This window comes from Ursus arctos, unplaced genomic scaffold (assembly GCF_023065955.2).
Source record: "Ursus arctos isolate Adak ecotype North America unplaced genomic scaffold, UrsArc2.0 scaffold_9, whole genome shotgun sequence".
Taxonomy (NCBI): Eukaryota; Metazoa; Chordata; class Mammalia; order Carnivora; family Ursidae; genus Ursus; species Ursus arctos.
In genome coordinates this window covers 31,908,523-31,929,691 of record NW_026623111.1, presented here as the reverse complement: position 1 = coordinate 31,929,691, position 21,169 = coordinate 31,908,523, and the positions used below count along the sequence as shown (strand labels likewise).

The window sequence follows — 21,169 nt, the reverse complement described above, 5'->3', positions numbered from 1 at the left end:
TTAGTTAGGGCAGAGGAACAGGAGGTTAATTCTGCAGTGTTCTGGAAGCCATTCTGTGAGCCAAGTCTAGGGCTTACTTCTCTAGCTCTTCTACTGACTTTAAAAAAACTTATTATAGTTTTGAATACATTCAGAAGTAGAACCAGAGACTAATAAAACCCCAGCTTCAACATTTACCAACTTAGGTCAATCTTATAAGAATCCCCCACACCCACTTCATCTTATTTTCAAGTATACTACCCCAGACATTGTATCATTTTAGGTATTTCACCATGAGTCTCTTTTTCAAAAAGTTAAGACTCTAAAAAATATATCACTCTGAGATGACAGAACATATTGGTTTCTGCCCCCAATTCCTGGCACAGCGCTCCTGAAACCCTTGTAGTAATTTCCTAAGTGATAAAAATAGTAGGAGCATCTCTTCACTCTGTCTTTGACCCCATCCCTGACACAGGGCTCCTAAAACCCCTGAGTTTTCTAAGTGATAAAAGCACTAGGAGCATCTTTTCTTCTATTGAGGTGACTCTGGGGTGGGCTCCTGGTTGGAGACTGGTCCCCAGAAAGACCAAACCATGATCAGAAGCTTGGAATTTTCAGTCCCAGCCCTCATCCTGAGATGGGAAAGGGGCTGGAAATGGGAGTTAATAATTGATCTTGCCTATGTGAGGAAGTCTCCATAAATTCCAATACTATGGGGTTTGGAGAGCTTTCCAGATGGACGAACACATCCAAATAGGAAGGGAGACACACCCCAACTCCATAGAGACAGAAGCCCCTGCACTCGGGACCCTCCCAGACCTCACCCAGTATCTCTTCATCTGGCTGTTCATCTGTGTCCTTTATCACATCCTTTAATAATCTGGTATGCATAAGGAAGTGTTACCCTGAGTTCTGTGAGCAACTCTAGCAAGTGTATCAAACCATGAGAAGGGGGTTGTGGGAACCCCCCATTTATAGCCAAGTTGGACAGAAGTTGTGGGTCACCTGGGGACCTACTACTCGCAACTGGCGTCTGAGGTGGCAGGACAGTCTTGTGGGACTGAACCCTTAACTTGGGGATGTCATCTCCAGGTAGACAGTGTAAGAACTGAGCTGAATTGTAGACACCCAACTTAGATCAAGAGAATTGCTTGGTGTGGGGGAAAAACTCCACAAATTTGGTGACCTGAGGAAGGTGATTTGTGTGAGTAGTAAAAAGACACAGAAAAGAAACACACAGGGGGAAGAACTGGGTTTTCCCTATACAAGAAAGAGATGGGGGGGGGAATGTATTTTTACCCTAAAATGACTACAATATCATCATCCCTAAAATAAATAAAGAGATAAATGGATAAAGAAATAGATCTTTAATATAATTAAGTGTCCAGTCAATGTTCACATTGCCAATCGTCTTGCTATTGTCATTAAAAAAATTTTTTGCTGAACAAATGAAGTCCACAAATTGCAACTGGTTGATATGCCTCTTCCATCTTAATGTATAGGTTCCCTTTCCATCTGTGTGGGTTTTTTCCTTTGTAACTTATTCGAAGAAACTGTGCTGTTACAGCATCCCACAGTCTGTATTTTGGTGGTTACATCCATGGTGTTGACATACTCCTCTGTCCTCTGTAATTCATATAAATTGGCTGTTAGATCTACAGGCTTGATCAGATTTAGGTTCAATTTGGTTTTGTTTCCACTGATTTTTGAGTCCCCAATTCTATATATTAGATACCTTTTTGGGAGAATAGAAGCTACCAAACAAAACAAAACAAAAAGCATAATATTGTGTATTTGATCAGATGGACAACTACAAGGCCTACCTCACATCATTGCTTTTGCTTTACTGCCCTTCACAGATCCTGCGATTTTACAAAATGAAGGTTTGTGGCAACCCTCCATCAAGCAAGTCTATTGGTGCCATTTTTCCAACAGCATTTGCTCATTTTTATCTGTCATATTTTGGTAATTCTCACAATATTTCAAGCTTTTTCATTATTATTATATTTGTTATGGTGATCTGTGATCAGTATCTTTATGTTACTACTGTAATTGTTGGGGGGGCACGAACCGTGTTCACAGAAGATGGCAAACTTAACTGGTAAATGTTGTATGTGTTCTGACTGTCCCCATTGGCTGCTCCCCCATCTGTCTCCCTCTCCTTAGGCCTCCCTATTCCCTGAGACACAGTAATAATGAAATTAGGCCAATTAATAAGCCTACAATTGCCTCTAAGTGTTCAAGTGAAAGGACGAGTCACACGTCACTCCCTTTAAATCAAAAACTAAAAATGATTCAGCTTAGTGAGGAAGACCTGTCGAAAGCCAAGACAGGCCAAAAGCGAGACCTCTTGTCCCAGTTAGCCAAGCTGCAAATGCAAAGGGAAAGTTCTTGAAAGGAAATGAGAAGTGCTACTTCAGTGAACACATGAATAGGAGAGTGAAACAGCCTTACTGCTGATACGGAGAAAGTCTGAGTGGTCTGGAGAGAAGATCAAACCAGCCACATAATTCCCTTAGGCCAAAGCCCAATCCAGAGCAAGATCCTAACTCTCTTCAATTCTGTGAAAGCTGAGAGGGGAGGAAGCTGCAAGAAAAGCAGCAGAGGGTGGTTCATGAGGTCTGGGGAAAGAAGCTGCCTCCAAAACATCGAAGTGCCGGTAAAGCAGCAAGTGCTGATGTAGCAGCTGCAGCAAGTTACCCGGAGGATCCAGTTAAGACCACGAACAAGGTGGTTACACTGAACAACAGGGTTTTGATGTAGACAAAACAGCCTTCCAACAGCTACTGCAGCTGGTGTCTTCAAGTTGAGGCTTTCTTTCATTTACCATTCCAAAAACCTAGGGCCCTTAACAATTACGCGAAGTCTACTCTCCCTATGCTCTACCAATAGGACAACAAAGCCTGGATGACAGCACATCTGTTATAACATGGTTTACTGAATATTTTACGCCCACAGTTGAGACCCACTGCTCAGAAAAAAAAAAAAAAGATTCCTTTCAAAATATGACTACTCATCAACAATGCACCTGGTCACCCAAGAGCTCTGATGGAGATGCGCGAGATTATTGTTGTGTTCATGCCTGCTAACACAGTATCCATTCTGCAGCCCATGGACCAAGGAGTCATTCTGACCTTCAGGTCTTATTATTTTTAAGAAATGTATTTCATAAGGCTATAGCTGCCATAGACAGTAATTGCTCTGATGGCCCCGAAGAGAAAGGATTGGAGAAAGGATTCACCATTCTCAATGCCATTAAGAACAGTCCTGATTCATGGGAAGAGGTCAAAATATCAACATCAACGGGAGTTTGGGAGAAGCTGATTCCAACTCACATGGATGTAGAGGGATTCAAGACCTCAGTGGAAAAAACAACTGTAGGTACAGTGCAAACAGCAAAAGAACTAGAATGAGAAGTGGAGCCTGCAGATGGGACTATAATCTCATAAAACCTGAAGAGATGAGAAGTTGCTTCTTATGGATGAGCAAAGAAAGTGGTTTCTTGAAATGGAATCTACTCCTGGTGAAGAAGCTATGAAGATTGCTGAAATGACAATAAAGGATTTACACTATCAAAAAAACTTTGTTGATAAAGCAGTGGCAGGGTTTGAGAGGACTGACTCCAATTCTGAAAGGTCAGCAGGGGGTAAAATGCTATCCAACACCACATGACACAAGGAATTCATCATAAAAGGAAGAGTCAATCAATGCAGCAAACTTTTTGTCTTATTTTAAGAAATTGCTACAACCACCTCAAACCTTCAGGAACCACCACCCTAATCAGCCATGTTTGGTTAGTGATATCTTTTGAATATTTAAGTTAAAATACATAGAACTGTGATTTCCTTTTTATTATCCCTAGCACAGGGTAATCATCAACAAAGATATGTTGAAGGAAAGCATCAAGAACTGATTTTCACATTATTTGCATCCAACGATCAAAAATGATGTGGCAGAAACTGCTACGAATTTCCCTAATACACATTCTCTTTCCTCCAACAGAATGCCCTAATTTTAGCTGAACATATAGACTGAAATAAAGACAATTTCTCAGCCTCTCTTACAGCTAGATGTGACCACATGACTAAGTTCCAGCCAGTAAGATGTAAATGGAAGTGTTGTATGGCAACTTCCAAAAATCTTCTACAAAAGATCACTGGCATTTGCCCATTGCTCCTTTCTTCTTTGTCCTTCCTCGAACAGAATGCAGATGTGATTATTAAAGCTCTCGCTACCCACCCTGGTTTAGGAATCGAGGACCACACGCTGGGTATGATGAGTGGTGAGCTAAAATAAAAGGATCCTCGATCTCCAAAAACTTCATGGAAAAGAGTACAGCCATCGGTCCTGCAGTCTCTATCTCTGGAATTTTATACGAAGAGAGAAATAAGCTTTCAGCTTTGTCACTGGGGAAAACCCCATGATACCACCGTTTCCTTTGTATAAAGGAGAAAGGCAGATTTATAAATGGCAGTTTTTCAAAGACATATACTGTGGAGCCACATCTCTCTTAGTTGGGGATAATAGGATATTATTTCATTTCACGTAACTATTCTTATTTTTATGAAAAATATAATTGCTCTATAGTGGGAGTCAGAGAACCCAGGTTCAAGTCTTACCTCTGCCCTTAATGAGCAAATGAGTCAACTTCTCTAAGGCTTTGTACACTGGGTAATAGGATTCTCTTGAGCCTTAAAATATAACATATATGGAAATGTTTCATCATATAAACTACACACAGATAGTTGATGAGAATTATAAGATACCTGTGGATATAAACTCTGTCTCAGATTGTATCCCCAGTAACAAGTGTTCAATAAGTACTTGTTGAATAGATACTTTGAAGTCCTTGCTAAATGAGCGAATTGTTCTGCTTTGGAGTGAAAGTTCAACGGTCTTTAATATTAATTAAAGTATTAACTTGAGTTTCTTGGAGCCACAATTCTTAATTTTGCCATCAGTCAAAAGATACAAAGGTATGAAAAAAATAAACCTAGCTAATCCATTTATCTAGTTCAAAACTGGACCGCGGTTTGCTATAGCAAAATAACTTAAAAATACAAGTTGTGGTACAGAAATAAAATTCTTATGACGAAATTACGATGTTACTCATAAAGACATATTTTAACATTTAAACCACTAGCCCTACCACATCAAATGAAGGACTTCCTCACACTGGACTGTGGCTAAAGTATTTTATTAAATTAAGTATGTAATTTGCAAATGGTTTCATAAGAAATTTTTAAAGCAAAGTTATAAAACATTTTCAATAAAAAAGTACAGAGTTAACAGCAAAATTACATATTCTTTATAGTACAAATAAAAACATTTCATTTCTGATATACTGTCTGAAAATCTTGTAATAGACTCTCCAACTGATAGCTGCAATATTACATTTTAATGAGAAGTTTCACGGTTAATTCAATCATTTGTTAATAACAGGTTCATCATTTGGACCGTAAAAGTCAACTGCTCAACTCTAAAGAAAATAATAAAATTTGTCATTATATAATGTTACAAAAGGCTCTTCGGGATTCCAGCCTCATTTCTCTACTAAATTCCATAGAGGCATTAAGTAATATGTAAACTTGAATTACATTTTAAAAATAAGCACCATTGACATACATTCTACATAAATTTACTTTACCTTTTAAATGACACTTTTCTGGCCACACAAACATTTAAATCTGTTTCCTTTACCATGTAAATAAAAATAAGCAATAACCACTACACAGAAAATTACCAAACTTCACCTCATTGCACAATGGAAAAGCACTTAGAAAAAGCACTTGGAATAAACAGCACACATTTTTGTGTCTTTTTTATACATTTTGTCATTTTCTTAAATTGAGAGCAGTTAAAACATTGTCAGAGCGATTTCCTGAGTCTCAAAGTTTCCAATTTCCAGCTCAGAAATAACCAATCTTTCTATTATACATGTCCTTTTTCTAAGCACACAAAACACTTGAATTTAAAAAGAGAAAGACCAAAATAAGGACTGGGAGCAATCTAACAGAAGAACTGCTTAGCTTTTCTTCTCAACATGTGTTACAATATACAAGACACTTTAAAGTATAAGTCAGAATTTCTACTATATAATAAGTCCTATATCTAAAGGCCATAGAACTGCAAATAGTATGGAAACACTAATAAATTGATAAAACCTCAACTTGAAAATAATATAGAGATATATGAAGAGCCAATAAATCCAAGACAACATGCTTCCAAGTCTCATGTTGAAGTAACGAAGTGGATGAATTGAAAATACTGTTAAAGTGTCTCAAGTCCAACCCACTTCCCCTGTGGTTTCCACATTAGTTCTCTTTTTTCTCCTGGTCGATACAGGTGAGACTACTGAAAAGATCTAACTGGTACTAAAACCTTCCAAACTACAGAAGTGTTGCACTTTTAGAAGATCGATACACTTGCAAAGAGCCATTCTAATGAGTCACAAACATACCAATACCTGAAAACTTCAAAAATCCCCACGCTGTCTTTACTTTTGACACACAGGTTTGGAAAGGAGCAAGAAAAGAATTTGATAATCCCCGAACCTTTGGCATATAGGATTTAGAAATGGACAAAACAAGAAAGGAGCAACTATACAATTTTCTTTCATAATTATGTGTTGTTTAAACTATGCTAGACAGTGGGGTGGGAGGCAGTTTAGAATTAAACAACTTCATAAAAACACGAGATGCTCAAAATTTGCCTAGATACTTATAAATGATGATTAATAAAAATACCCTAGATTTACAAAAAAAAAAAAAAAGCCTAAAATTAAGGTTGGTACAGCAGAAAACATAGCTCCTTTCATTTGTTTCTGCCCACAAAATACCTCACTTCTTGTTCTTTTTGATTGCTCCCACGTTAATCATAACAACACTGAAATAAATCTAGCTGAAGTGCACAAAAGCGACACTTTTTTAAACAGGGTAAAGAAATAGAAAAACATGGAAAGCAAGGATGCAGCTGCACACACTCAAATAACTACAGGTTTTAGCATTGCTATTCACATTTCTTAAATCATATTAATTTATACGTAGAAATATTTTACTTCAATAACAACTTTAGTTTTATAATAAGTTCTTGAATTGCTTTATTTTTAATGTATACAACTCTTCTAGACATTGCAAAAAACATATGCTAAACTGTTGGCACTTTTTTAACAAATTATTATCAAATATAAGAATAATATTTCAATACCACTCACTAAATAATAAACATATTTTTATTTTTGTGGAAATAAATTTAATGATACAGCTCTTTTAAAAGCATGCTTTCATGATATATAAAAACGAGTTTTTGAGTTTTATTTTCATAAAAATGTCTGTTCTTTCGGGAAACCATTCTGTAATTCAGGATTCTTTCAGTAACAACTCAACCCTGTAATTTCTGATCCAAATGATTTTTAAGCTTATCAAAAAGCAACACAACCATTTGTTAAATTACATGTGTTGGAAGTATTCTCCATATCCAAAGTCAAATTTATTTAAGCCATTGTTTCATGTTGGAAAATTATACTTTACCACACTAAACTTGTGTAAACGAAATTAAAATTGACATACTAACAGGACTTTTTAGCTCGCACACAAAAAAGGAAGTCAATGAAAGTTTCCCTTCAGAAAGTTGGCTCATTTTAAAAACAAAGGTAAAAAATTTGTAAATTGTAAAGATTCCTTTTAAGATTATATCAAAAATGTCTTATTTGCTTTAAATTAATAGAGGGCTCTGACCTACTGCAGTTTAGAAATCATATGCTTCAAATATAAAATATAGCTTTTCAGTACCGTCTTAAATACCATTTACACAGACAGCTCTAGAAGCAGTTCTATATGACACCAATACTTGGTAGATTATCAAACCATTTCTCCTTCTCTAAAAACTTTTCTGCCTACAGAAGGTATAAAACTGTAATATAATCTCAGGCTCCAACTTTCCTCCTAGAAAATGCACACACACAGAACAAAAGGTAAGAGATCAAGATCATATACAAAATAGAAGAAAGTGCAAACGGCATGTCTTCCTTCCTGTAGGATATGGCAAAGTGAAACGATTTTTTGTATTTAGTTTTGAAATCAAAAAGTATCCAAGTGTTTTTGTTAAATTTCTTTTCTTTTATTACTACTACTACTACTACTACTACTACTACTACTACTTCTCCTTCTTTTAATACAAGGCTTTGATGCGTATGAACCAGGTCTCAAAGCGCTTTAAAATACCTTTCAAAAATGCCTTTAGGATTTTACTAAATGTTAAACAACAATTAATACAAAGGTAACATTTTCTCTCTGAGAAAGAATCAGAGCACTTCAAACTTTAAAACTGCAGCTGATACTTTTCTTAGACAATTTATAATCAATAAAAATTCTCATTAATATTTTTAACAGACAACATATTTGCCATTTGATTCAGTAAAAAATTAAATTTCTCTTGAATTCTGAAAAACATCATCATAATGTTTTTATTATAACTGGACATTTCTAATAAACACATGTTTACAGTAAAATTGACTAAATTTACCACAAATAAAACTAACTTTAACCTACAAACCTTCACACTTCTAAGTCAAAGACGTTTATTTTACTTTAGCATGACTTTCAAGCACCCTGGTTTAATTTCAGAGAACCTACAGAAATGAGAAAAGAGTTATTTTAGGTAAAATTTCAAACTGGTTAAGGAATATATCATGCATGTAATCAATTCCAAGTGTCTACGCTAAATATTTACTATCAAAGTATTCTCCTTTATTAAGACAATCACCCAGGACCAATATCTATGCTTATGTACCTTTTAATCCATTGTAAAAATAAACAATCCTAAGGCTAGGGGTTACTACTCCTAACTTAGTAGTTATTTAAGATTTTTCAAAACTCTCCAGCCTGAATTTGACCTTCATGAAGAAGAGCACGCTGTATGAAGGATAAGATGATGTCCGCATTACATTGTTTCTATGCATTGAGTACTAAAAAGAAATCTCTAACATAATCCGTAAGTCTGATTCATCAGGCCATGAAATGCTTCCCAAGTCCTTCGGTGTGAAATTTAAAAAACACTAGCCTCTACAATAGACCATTAATCCCAACATGATAATGTTCTAGTCCAACTACTCCTTTTGTAACAGAAACTCTAAAATGTCATCTGTTTTCATGGTCAGAATTAATGCTACCATTTTCTATAATGTAGCCAACAACATTTTATTACATGGCATAAAATATGCTACGCTAACTAAAAGTAGAAGTAGGGGGAGGTTGGTACCTAATGATAAACATCCTCAGGGAATCTATCCATCAACAGATCTTTATTCTTGGACTTTTCTTGTCATTTCCTGTTATTGAATAATAATCACTTAATGAAAAAGGGCATTTCATGTTTGTCAGTTAAGATCATTAACGGCACTTATGAAGATGTATAAATTCATATTGACTGGAGTGCTTCTGCTCAAGTTTAAAAAATCCAAATTATAATCATATTTTAGCAGAAACCCCCAATTCCTTCCAAAATCCACAAATAAATAAATAGTAACTTTATGATACATATAATCTAATTATCTTGGATAATACATTATCAAAGAAACACAAATTATACTACTTTCTGTTAGATTTTAAATTTATGATAGAAATAGTTTTGTCAGGTGATTACTTCAACAAGAAACATATTTGTCTTTCCTTTCAGGTTTTCTGAACATCATAAATCCAGCAGGGAATGTTGTATCATAATTTAAGCATGAATTTGTGGCTAATATCAGATGGTTAAATTTAGTTAACTATTTTAATAAATCATCTGAGCATACTATTAGTGTTTACTATCTGTATATGGGCAACTGCCATTATCAATAACAGAAGCCTATACTCACCTGAAGCTATGGCTTGTGAGGTATTTAATGACGGCTGGTTTAATGCGAGCAACTCCTCCTTGGCTGTGGTTTCCTCTCCCCGTTATCACAGAGAGATAGGACTTACCACCATTCTGCTTAAATTCTGTTACAACAGGAATTGGAACAGTTAAAATTCATTTATCTTATATTCCAATAGAAAACAAACCTGAACTACTCAAACACACACGAAATTACTTTGATGGGGATTTAGAGATTTATAAATTCAAAAAGCCCCCAAATTAAGGTTTTTAAATCTATGTTTCATCTCTACTGTTTCAGTATGGACGCCTCAAAGCAACTCATCCACCTAAAACAAGTGAGACTTCCTCCCCGTGGGAAACTGTGGGAAAGGAGATTTCGTGTGCGCCCGAGTTTCTCTCTGAAATAATGGTAATGACAACAATATTAATGGTATCTAACAGTTATTACATACTTGGAGTCAGGCATTGCTTTAAGCAACTTAATTTACTAAGAATCTTCACAATGACCCTTGTAATTTAATACTCTGAAGCCAGCCAGCTTTGGTCTGATTAGCAGCTCTGCTAATGAGCGTGGACAAGTTACTTAGCCTATGGGATACAGTCTTACTGTTAAAGATAATTGCTAAGAAACTCTTCCAAGAGCACCCAGCTGGCTGAGTCAGAAGAGCACGAGACTCTTGATCTCAGGGTTGTGAGTTCAAGCCCTATGTTGGGTATAGAGATCACTAAAAAAATAAATAAAAAAAAAGAAAAAGAAAAGAAAAAAAAAAACACTTCCAGAGAGATGATTTTTAAATATTAAATGAGCCTAGGCCTCTTATAAGAATACAACTCCTGCTCTGGATATGACTGTGTGAAAATCAAGTGTAGAAACCCAAAAAGTTAGTAACAGCGGCAATAAAATAACAAAAACAGTGTTAAATAGGAGTTGATTTAATGAATTTAATAAATATTCGTTCCTCAGTCATAAATAGCACAAATTTTGCATAAAATACATATACACATAATATATTCTATATTCTGCTCATTAAGTTGCCCTGAGACTCCAGTAGATCCACAAAGTTTTTCAAGTCTCCTATCTCCAAAGCAATCTTTAGCCTCAAATTTAAAGAGGATATGTTGCTCTTGCATTTCTAATTTCTTCTTTGCTTAAGATCTCCATTTCTTTCTTTCTTTTTTTCAAGATTTTATTTTTTTATATGAGAGACTATGAACAAGGCAGGGAGGGAGGGGCAGAGGGAGACAGAGAGGGAGAAGCCGACTCCCCGCTAAGCAGGGAGTCCAACACAGGGCTTGATCCCAGGACCCTGGGATCATGACCTGAGCCAAAGGCAGATGCTTAACCAACTGAGCCACCCAGGCACTCCAAGATCTCCATTTCTACTCTAGTCCATACCCATTACTTCAAGCAATATTTTGTTCAAAATTCAACTTTTCCTGGGTGCTGCCTACACAGGGTATTCACTTAGTAAAAAGTTTTTATGCTATACAATTATTACTTGTACACTGTTCTTCATGGATGTGTTATTACAGAGTTTACTTTTTAAAAAAAAATCACATCTCTCAACTATCCATAATTCACTCTCATCACTCCTTCACTGCTGCTCCCCTTATCAGTTAGGGCAGCCATTTATACCACCTCATTTCTAAATTCACTGCTCTGAAAATGTTCCACAGTTGAACTGCATGCCTCAGATAAAAATAGGCATTCAAAGGATGTTTGTCGAATGAATTAGTGTGTATGTTTAAAGATTCCCAAATTTCAGGCTGTTCCTAACATTTTATCACCTTTAAAAAAAAATATTTAACTCATTTTTAAGCATAACTCAGATTTCTTATCATTTCATTTATAAATATTTCAGTGCATATTTCAAAAAGGACTAAAAAAAATCACAATATCACCATCATATCTTAAAAATAGTTCCTTAATATCATGTTTCTAAAAATGGCTAAAAGTTTCCCTCAAAAAAATGTTTTTACAGTGGTTGCTTAAATCACGGTTGAAACAGGTCCACACATTGCATTTGGTTGGTATATTTCTGAAGTAACTTTTAATCTAAATGTTCTCCCTCCTCCTGGGTTTTTCTTTACAATTTGTTGAAAAACGTGGATCATTTATCCTAGATTTTCACAGTCTGAATATTGTTGATTGCATCGCCATGGTACCATTTAACCTGTTCCTCTGTTCCCTATAAAACCCTACAAAGTAGTAAAAACTTCGTAGGTGCTGGTGATGCATACTCCAATCAGAAGGCACATAAAGGCCAAATATCTTTTTTGTTGTTCACTCCCAAGTTTGACAATCATCTTTTACAACTAAAAGCAATGGAGGGCAGAGCCACAGATTGTCTCCTGGATGTATTTCTATTCACAATACTACCATCTGGTGGTGACTGACAGCGCCTACAGACTACCACAGGTGGCAATACTCACAAGGATGAGTCTGGTTTCACAAAGGGTTTGTATCTTGGGTCTGACCAAGTATCACCTTACACAAGTTATTTAACTCTTAAAAAAAAGATTTTTTTAATTGAGATACAATTATTATAACATAAAGTTCAGGATTTTAAAATGTACAATTCAGTGGTTTTTAGTATAGTACCATATCATGCAACCATAAACACTAAAGCCAGAACATTCAATCATCTCAGAAAGAAATTCTGTACGTGTTAGCAGTCACTCCCCAGTCTATACTTTCTAGCCCCAGCAACCACTAATGTACTTTCTGTCTTATTGGTTTGTCTATTCTGAACATTTTATATGAATGGTAATCATATAAAAAGTGGCCCTTTTGTACCTGACTTCTTTCACAAAGCATGTTTACAAGGCTCATCCATGTTGCAGCATGTATCGCTACTTGGTTTCTTTTTGTGGCTGAATAATATTCCATTGTTTAGACACACCAAATTTTGTTTGTCCTCTCATCAGTTGATGGACATTTGGTTGTTTCCACTTTTTGGCTATTGTGAACATTCATGCACAAGTTTGTGTGTGGATGAATTGTGTTTTCAATTTTCTTGTGCACATAACTAAAAGTAGAACTGCTGGGTTATACGGTAACTCTATGTTTAACCTTTTGAGGAATGCCAACCTTTTCCACCATGGCTGCACCATTTAACATTCCCACTAGTAACATAAAGGGTTCAGGGACACCTGGGTGGCTCAGTTGGTTAAGTGTCTGCCTTCGGCTCAGGTCATGATTCCAGGGTCCTGGGATTGAGTCCCATATCGGGCTCCTTGCTCAGCAGGGAGCCTGTTTCTCCCTCTGCCTGCTGCTCCCCCTGCTTGTGCTCTCTGGCAAATAATAAATAAAATTTAAAAAAAGGGGGGGGGTGGGGTTCCAATTCTCCACATCCTTACCAACACTTAACTATTTCCATTTTATTAAACTTTTTAAATCATCAGTTTCCTCATCTATAAAATGAAAGGAATACCTATGCTTTATTCAGTCATTTATTTAAAAGTTTTTCTGGGGTTTTGAATGAAATTCAACAATGATAGTTCAATAATCATTACTGACTCAATTCTTGGCCATGAAGACAGAGTTTAATAATCAACTATACAATAAGCTTTTTATATAAATACTGTGATGCAAGAGTCCTGCAAGAGGCTTTTAATAGGGAGCCTGGACGTCAAGAAATGAGTGTAGATAAACAGAAAAGGAGGAAGAGCAAACGCAATATGAGAATGGGGATGCAGGCAAAGAACAGATTACACAGGGTTTGGGGAGTTTATGCTAAATGTAACACGGCTACTTGTACTTTTGTATCACGATGCTAATTATTATGTAACTATCTGCTCACTGTCACCCACCCTACTAGACAGCAAACTCCATAAAAATAGGGACCATGTGTCTAACTGCTCTATCCTTGATGCCTAGAATATGTAAGATAATCAAAATTTTTGTTGAGTAAATTATTCATCCTTTACAGAGTATTCTAACACTTCTCTAACAGTTTTTCTTTTCTCCATGTTAAATTTCTCTTAAATTTTTTCTTTTCTAATCTTTATTATTACTGTTTTCTAGATTTTCTCAAAGATTTCCAAAATTCTATTTAAAAAAACTACTGGGGGAGGGGGATCCTTTGCTTTATCAAAAAATATCTGCTAATAGGGGTGCCTGGTTGGCTCAGTCAGTTAAGCGTCTGTCTTTGGCTCAGGTCATGATCTCCGGGTCCTGGGATCAAGCCCCGAGTTGGGCTCTCTGCTCAGCAGGGTGTTTGCTTCTCTCTCTCTCGCTCTGCCTCAGCTTCCTGCTCATTCTTTCTCTCTTTCTCAAAATTTTAAAAACCTTTAAAAAAATGTCTGCTGATAAACACAGAATGAACACAAATTATAAAACACAGAATGAACACAAATTATAAAACACCATTATGCAACTACCAATATAATAATTGATTCAGTCAGTCAAGGATCGTCAATGGATGCTAAAATTACTAGGTGAAATACTACAAGAGAACAGTTAGTTATTCACACAGTTGCAAAGTTATCAATTGCCAAAAACTACTAGTTAATTACAAAGAAAAGGTACATTTACATAGAGAAATCTAACAGAGTCCCACCTTAGCTAAGAAATCAAATTTAACATCACCAATAATGGGGCAAACTGACCATATTATGTCTTTTGATGTGTTCATCAAGGACGACTCAACATCACCTATGTAGTATTTTTGCCAAAAAAATTAACTGAATCTAATCATGAGGAAAGAATCAGACAAAACTGTAGGTCAATCTACCAAAAGCTGGGAGTCTTCAAAATGTCAACAACATAGAAGACAAAATATAGGCAGAGAACTATTACTATTTTTTCTTAAGTAATAATCTCTACACCCAATGTGGAACTTGAACTCACGACCCTGAGATAAGAGTCATATGCTCCACTGACTGAGCCAGCCAGGTGCCCCAAACTATTTCTATATTACTGGAGGCTACAGACATGGGGCAACCAACTGGAACATATATATGATGTTTGACTGGATCCTCGCTTGAGGGGGGAAAAAATGGCACAGTCATTTCCATACAGCTGGAGAAATGTGAATGTGCCCCGTATGTTAGACAATATTATTATAACAATGTTAAATACCTTAAAAGTAACAATGGTACTGTGATTATGTAGAAGAATGGATTTGTTCTCAAGAGATAAACATGCTGAGGTATTTAGAGGTAAGTACCACGATATTTAACAACTTATTTTCAAATGGTTCAGCAAAAAGCAATTTTAAACAGATTAAGCAAATGAGGCCAAAGGTTAACAACTGGTCAATCTAGGTAAAAGATATAGGGATGTTTATTATATGATTATTTCAACTTCTCTACGGGTTCTTAATTTTTCAATATAAAAAGCCAGGAAAAAAGATAGCAATAAGAGTATACATGTTGATATGCAAAGTAAAGCTCACTGTGACATTAGAACTAAACGTCTCTGAGTAAAGGAATGGATACATTATGATGCACTCACAGAATACCGTACAGCAGTCACAATAAAAACACAATACCATCAACATGAGTATATCTTGAAAACTATATTGGGTGAAAATAAACAGTTTGGTTGAAGGTATATTGTGAAACCTTGTACATTCATTTTTTAAAATTCACAAAAGAAATACTACAGACTGATAATTGATGAATGTACATATAGTAAAGGTATTTTAAAAACTAGACAGGAACCAAAGTGAAAGATGTTGATTTCCACTAGAAAAAGAAGGAAGAAAGAGAAAATGATTGGGAAGAATAGGGGCACCTGGCTGGCTCAGTCAGTAGAGCATGCCGACTCTTGACCTCAGAGCTGTGGGTTTAAGCCTCACACTGGGTGTAAAGATTACTTAAAAAAAAAAAAATCTCAAAAATAACTTGAAAGACTACAAAGGGAAGAGTAAAAATAAAATATAAAGCATACATGGTAAGATGTTATCACTTGTTACTTGGATTCATGAGTACACAGGTATTTTATTAGATTACTGTGAGCTTTTCAACATGGTTTTTAAGGTAAACAGATGAATTTCCAACCTCTAATTAATCATATTTAATCAAATATTTAATTGATTGCAAATGATACATGTTGAATTGGTAAACCTGTATAAAGTATAGTACAAAGCCTCCCTACACACATATTACATATATAATTTATATATGTATAAATTAACCAGAACACTATAGCTATCAGTGACAGGGCAGGGTTATGGAACTACGAGGTCACAGCTGAGGCATGGGACTCCATGTCTCCACAATAAAATGGCAGATAAAGAAAAAGCCAAATTGAGAATTCAAAAATACTCTAGTAGTGGTAAAAGAAGATGACTTCTAGTATTGGAGTCTGAAGTAACTAAAACAGATCGAATTTTTCTAAATGCTAACATCTGATAATGAAAAAGAAACAAGATACTTTAATGCATATGAAGTACATGATATTGGATGGGAAAAGATCCTCATCCAAAGCCCCTGGAAGAGGCAGAACTTAGAGAAGAGACAGGTAGTGGCCCTTCCTTGACCTGCAAAGACAAAATACAAGCAGAAAGGGAGAAAAGGAGCACCGCCATAATGCAAACACTCAGAAAGCCTGCCTTCTGTGATAATTCTGTAAAAATCCTATCACCTTATTTACTTCTGCATTTTATTGAACACCTATTGAACGGACATCCAATAAACATCTATTAGCTTTAATAAATGTCTACTGAACAAAGAAGTGTGATATTCCTGAAAGGAGCCATTTATAAGTCACAGAGGATTCACAGATTATACCATGCCCTCCCTTTAACAAATATGGCAAAGGAATACAAATATAACTGAAATAGGGAGTTACCTAACTAGAATTTAAATAAAAACTTGAAACAAACAAATACAAAATAGGGAAATAAGAAGAAAATGTTAATGACCATGCCAGTGAGAACTGTTTTCCCTTGAAGAATGAACCTAATACAAACATCTATAAATGTGACATAGATATCCTCAGCCTGCAAATTCAGATTCTCCTGAATTGGCACGTTTACCAATATAAGCAAGAACTTATTTTCTATTAAAAATCTGTCATTACCACAAGTCCTACCTTCAGTTTTCTGCTGTAAAACTGTCATCAAATGTTCTATAGCTTCATCCACATGCAGCCCATGGAGATCTAAAACATTCTGTGGCAGCAGGGAGGCATTGACTTTCTCAAAAATCTCCACGGCAGCAAGGTGATTGGCTTCTTTCATCTTCTGCTCATGGAGACTACCCTTTTATTATAAACAGATCACCAGTAAACACTTTTGCAATTTGCTACTTAGAAGGCAAATGAGGAAACAAACAGTGCCCCAAATAAAAGGTAGAACAAAAAAAGGAACAACAAATCAAAAATTTTAAATAATGCAACGTACTAATATGCAAGAATGCACCAAAATTTAGGTGAATTTTGGTGAATTAATAACATAGTTCTTAAAACACTAAATCATCATTTCTAACATATTTCCTGATCCAAAAATCATAGAAGAGGAAGACTTAAATAAACATCACCTATTTCAAGAAGGAATCCATTAGTTTATCCTTCGATAATCCTGATCTCATTCAACACCTTGTGGTTACCCCTAAAGCCATCCCTCAAGGTATGTTATTGGGGCTCACAGGGTTATAACAGTTTGGGACCTTTCTCCACTCAATTACAAAAAGCAAGCCATATGGAACCACAAAGCTAAAAAGGAAATCAGACAGGTTTCTTGTCATACCATGTCCAATAAGCCCGAGTCAAAATTTTACTTCCCTGAAAGATATTAATGCAACTTTCTTTTTCTGACCATAAAAGTGATACAGTACTAAAAATTCAAACATGATAGAAAGCACGAGTCCCCTGTAATTCCACCCTGAGATGGTCAATATTAACATTCTGTTGTCTTTCCTTCAGAAAACCTGTATCTGTTTACAAGTAGTACTAAATAACAGAATTTATCCTAAAAGAAAATATGGACTGTCAGAATAAACTGTAATTCATGTAAGCCATAAATGCAAAAGCAACCATAGAAAAAGAGCATTTCAAAGAAGAGGTAATTCTCAGAACCACACATTTCTTATATATTAGATAGCTTATGTCATTTATATAATCTACATTCTCCAGAATAACTTAATCTAGTCACAATAAGGGTATTACCTGCTTTAAGATTATTCGGACATCGTAAGTGACAAAGAAAGATATAATCAGTTTTCCTCTTTACCTGTTGGGCATAAAACGTGGCAACGTGTTTTTTCCCCATCCGATAAGCTTCTTTTGCTTTGCTGTAGCATTCCATCCTCTTCTGTTGGTGCAGGAAAGCCTCTGCCCTGTAGTCATTATACTCTGGGTACTCAAAATCCTGGAAAGATGGTTCGCTTGGTATATCTTCAGTCTCTTTTGATTTCTTTGCCTGTAAGATATTATACAATAAATAAAATACAAAAAGAGTAGAAAAATATGGGCTTTTCCTTCAGAAGATGTATATGAAAATTGGGCTGCACTATTTTTGACTTTTTTTCTTTTTCTTTTTTTTTTGAGATTTTATTTGACAGAGAGAGAAAGCAAGAGAGCACAAGCAGGGGGAGTGGCAGAGGGAGAGGGAGAAGCAGGCTCCCCACTGAGCAGAGAGCCCAATGTGGGGCTAGATCCCGGGACCGTGGGATCATGACCTGAGCCAAAGGCAGACACTTAACCCACTGAGCCACCCAGGCGCCCCTATTTTTTACCTTTCTTCTCAGGAAAGAAGACTCTCCCCAGAGTCTACATAGTACGTCATGCATTTAGCGACTACATTAACTTTTTCATGGTACGAGGTACCTCTTCTTTAACCACTCTTATCTTAAAAGATGTTGAAAGTTTCTCTAAAATTATCAAAATATAACTAGGTCACAAAATCAAACCAAAAAAGAAAACACAAGATATTCAAAGAATAAAACTCATTTAACTAATGCAAAATTTTCCAAATTTTAGTTTGTAAACCCAAAGAGTCCAGTCATTGAAGGTTAATAATGGCATATTTCAATTTATATGTTTTAAAAAACAATCAGTAAAATAATTAAATAATATTACTTTTAAAACAGAAAGGCAGGGACGCCTGGGTGGCTCAGTCAGTTACACATCTGCCTTCGGCTCAGGTCACAATCCCAGGGTCCTGAGATAGAGTCCCACGTCAGGCTCCTTGCTCAATGGCGAGCCTGCTTCTCCCTCTACCTGCCATTCCCCCTGCTTGTGCATGCACGCACACTCTCTCTGACCAATAAATAAAATCTTTTAAGAAATAAAAAAATAATAAAATAGAAGGGCATATGCAATGTCCATAGCTCATAGTAAAAAATCATAAGTAGGTTTATGGGGCAGTTTTCAATCAGCTGACTACTACCAACTAGCCACTATGGAAGTGTTGACTTTTGAGCTTTTTGAAAAATCATCAATCAAGTAACTGCTATCCAAAATGGACCCTTAAACAAGCAAAAGTAACTCTAAAACACAAAGTAAGGAAAATAATTATGCCTCAATACTCCCCACCAAATAGAAAATTGCACGTTTCTGAAGATGTCTCTAAAATATCAAAAGTTGGTGTTTTAAAAACAGCAAAATATAGTGACTTCTATATCCAATTTGTTTTTTCATTTATCCCACTCCTAAAGTGCCATTTGCAGAAAACTGCTTGCAAACAGCAGTCTGATATATTTCTTAGCATGTCACTGGGGGGTGGGAGTGGGGATTAATCATTAGGATTTAAGTGGATTTTCTTAAAAGTTCAAAAGAATTCCAAATATCAGGTGCCATACCAAGTAACTTAATGAACGTTTTATGAAACCTCAATCCCAAAATTCCTCCAAAAATAAAATCTTCAATTTCTTAAACAAATCATGCTTTTCTGATAAAATTAATTGAAAGTAAATTAAATAGTGTAGGCTGTTAAATTCCTAAAAGCTGAAAATTGTCATTAACTTAGAAATATTACCAAAGATTATAATTATAATGTACTCTAACAATACAATCTTTAATAAAATGCCACTTTAATTTTTTTAAGGTAATATCATTTGATATATATTAAATATTACATTAGAATTATACTTATGTATTATATAACACATATATCACTAATTGGCCATTTCTTCAAATTTCCTGCCTGTGAGTTGAGTCCCGAAGTCACATAAGGCTGGGGGAAAAAACTGGTCTAATATATGATAGTTGATTGTATAATCTTTCTACTCATTACATTTGTTTATTCAACCCCTAGAATTCTAGAAGTTTAAAACGAGTTAAAGAATAAAATAAAGGTATCACCATACTCCTAACTCATTACCAAAGTCAAAAATTTGTAAATAGGAGCACCTGGGTGGCTCAGTCAGTTAAGTGGCTGACTTCGGCTCTGGTCATAATCTCACAGTTGGACTCTGCACTCAGTGGGGAGTCTGCTTCTCCCTCCCCCTCTGCCCCTCCACCTGCTCATGATCTCTCTCAAATAAATAAATCTTTAAAAAAAGAATCTGTAAATATATACAGTTGATTTACTTTTGCAACAAATACCCAACCTATTTTATGAAAGAATACAAGCCTCTTTCACGTAAGAATATTCATAGACCTACATCCTTCTGTCACTCTCACCAGTACTTAATCACAAGCTTGTTTCATATTAATGTTTAAATATTCTATGAGTATACGGTTTGTATCTCATAAAAATCAAATATTTTGCAAGGAGGGGATAATAAAAATGCTTTCTATGACTTTTGAAAAGCCACAGTGCTTAACAGTATGAACATAAATATTTCATAGCATTAGAGTCTCTGTTGATGCTCATACTAAAAAATGCAAATCACATTTGGTTCTCTGGGAAGAGACCCTTCATTACTGATTCTTAAAAAAGAAAAAAACAGTATATAATGAGAAATGCTTTCTCAAATAGCTACTCTCTTTCAAAATAAAACCATGATTTATTTTTATATCCATTTCATAGTGATGTGGTTTATTATTATAACCCCATTAATGAGGGCCAAGTGAAATATATGCTTCCTAAGAATTCACCTAATTAGTGTCACTTATTCTCTTGAAAGTATGATGTACTATAATACCAAAGCTATTCCCATGGTAACAAACTTGTAAATTTTATTAAAGGCTAAAGGAAAAAATAGTAGTAACTAACAAAACACAGTTTTAAAATGCAAGTTTCTCAAAAATAGGTAAATCAAAATATTACTGGTACCATGATACCCCCCTTTAATATCTGTGTTCCCTTAGGGTCAATATCAAAGACAGAATATTCGACTCACAAATCTTAAAATATTTTTTTACCAGTGTTATGATATCTGCCTATGTTTTGTGAAAAAGGCTAAGAATAATTTCCAGAATAACTTAAGTCTACATTTT

At 35.4% G+C, this 21,169-nt stretch overlaps 1 protein-coding gene across 17 annotated transcripts in view; it reads right to left on the bottom strand.

The window, feature by feature from the left end:
* Positions 1 to 1,331: 1,331 nt before the first annotated feature.
* The window catches only part of N4BP2 (NEDD4 binding protein 2), an 87,050-nt gene continuing 67,212 nt past the window's right edge, over positions 1,332 to 21,169 (bottom strand). For 9 of the 17 annotated variants that reach the window (XM_044387681.3, XM_044387683.3, XM_044387680.3 and 6 more), the window contains 4 exons: positions 18,018 to 18,206; positions 16,880 to 17,048; positions 9,836 to 9,959; positions 1,332 to 4,341 (listed from right to left, as the gene is read on the bottom strand). In XM_044387681.3, coding sequence (XP_044243616.1) covers positions 3,954 to 4,341; positions 9,836 to 9,959; positions 16,880 to 17,048; positions 18,018 to 18,206 — 870 coding nt within the window. In that variant the 3' untranslated portion in view covers positions 1,332 to 3,953. Of the gene's footprint in view, positions 9,308 to 9,835; positions 9,960 to 16,879; positions 17,049 to 18,017; positions 18,207 to 21,169 lie in introns of those variants that run through there. The other 8 variants (XM_048212045.2, XM_048212044.2, XR_006410579.3 and 5 more) reach the window with 7 other exon arrangements.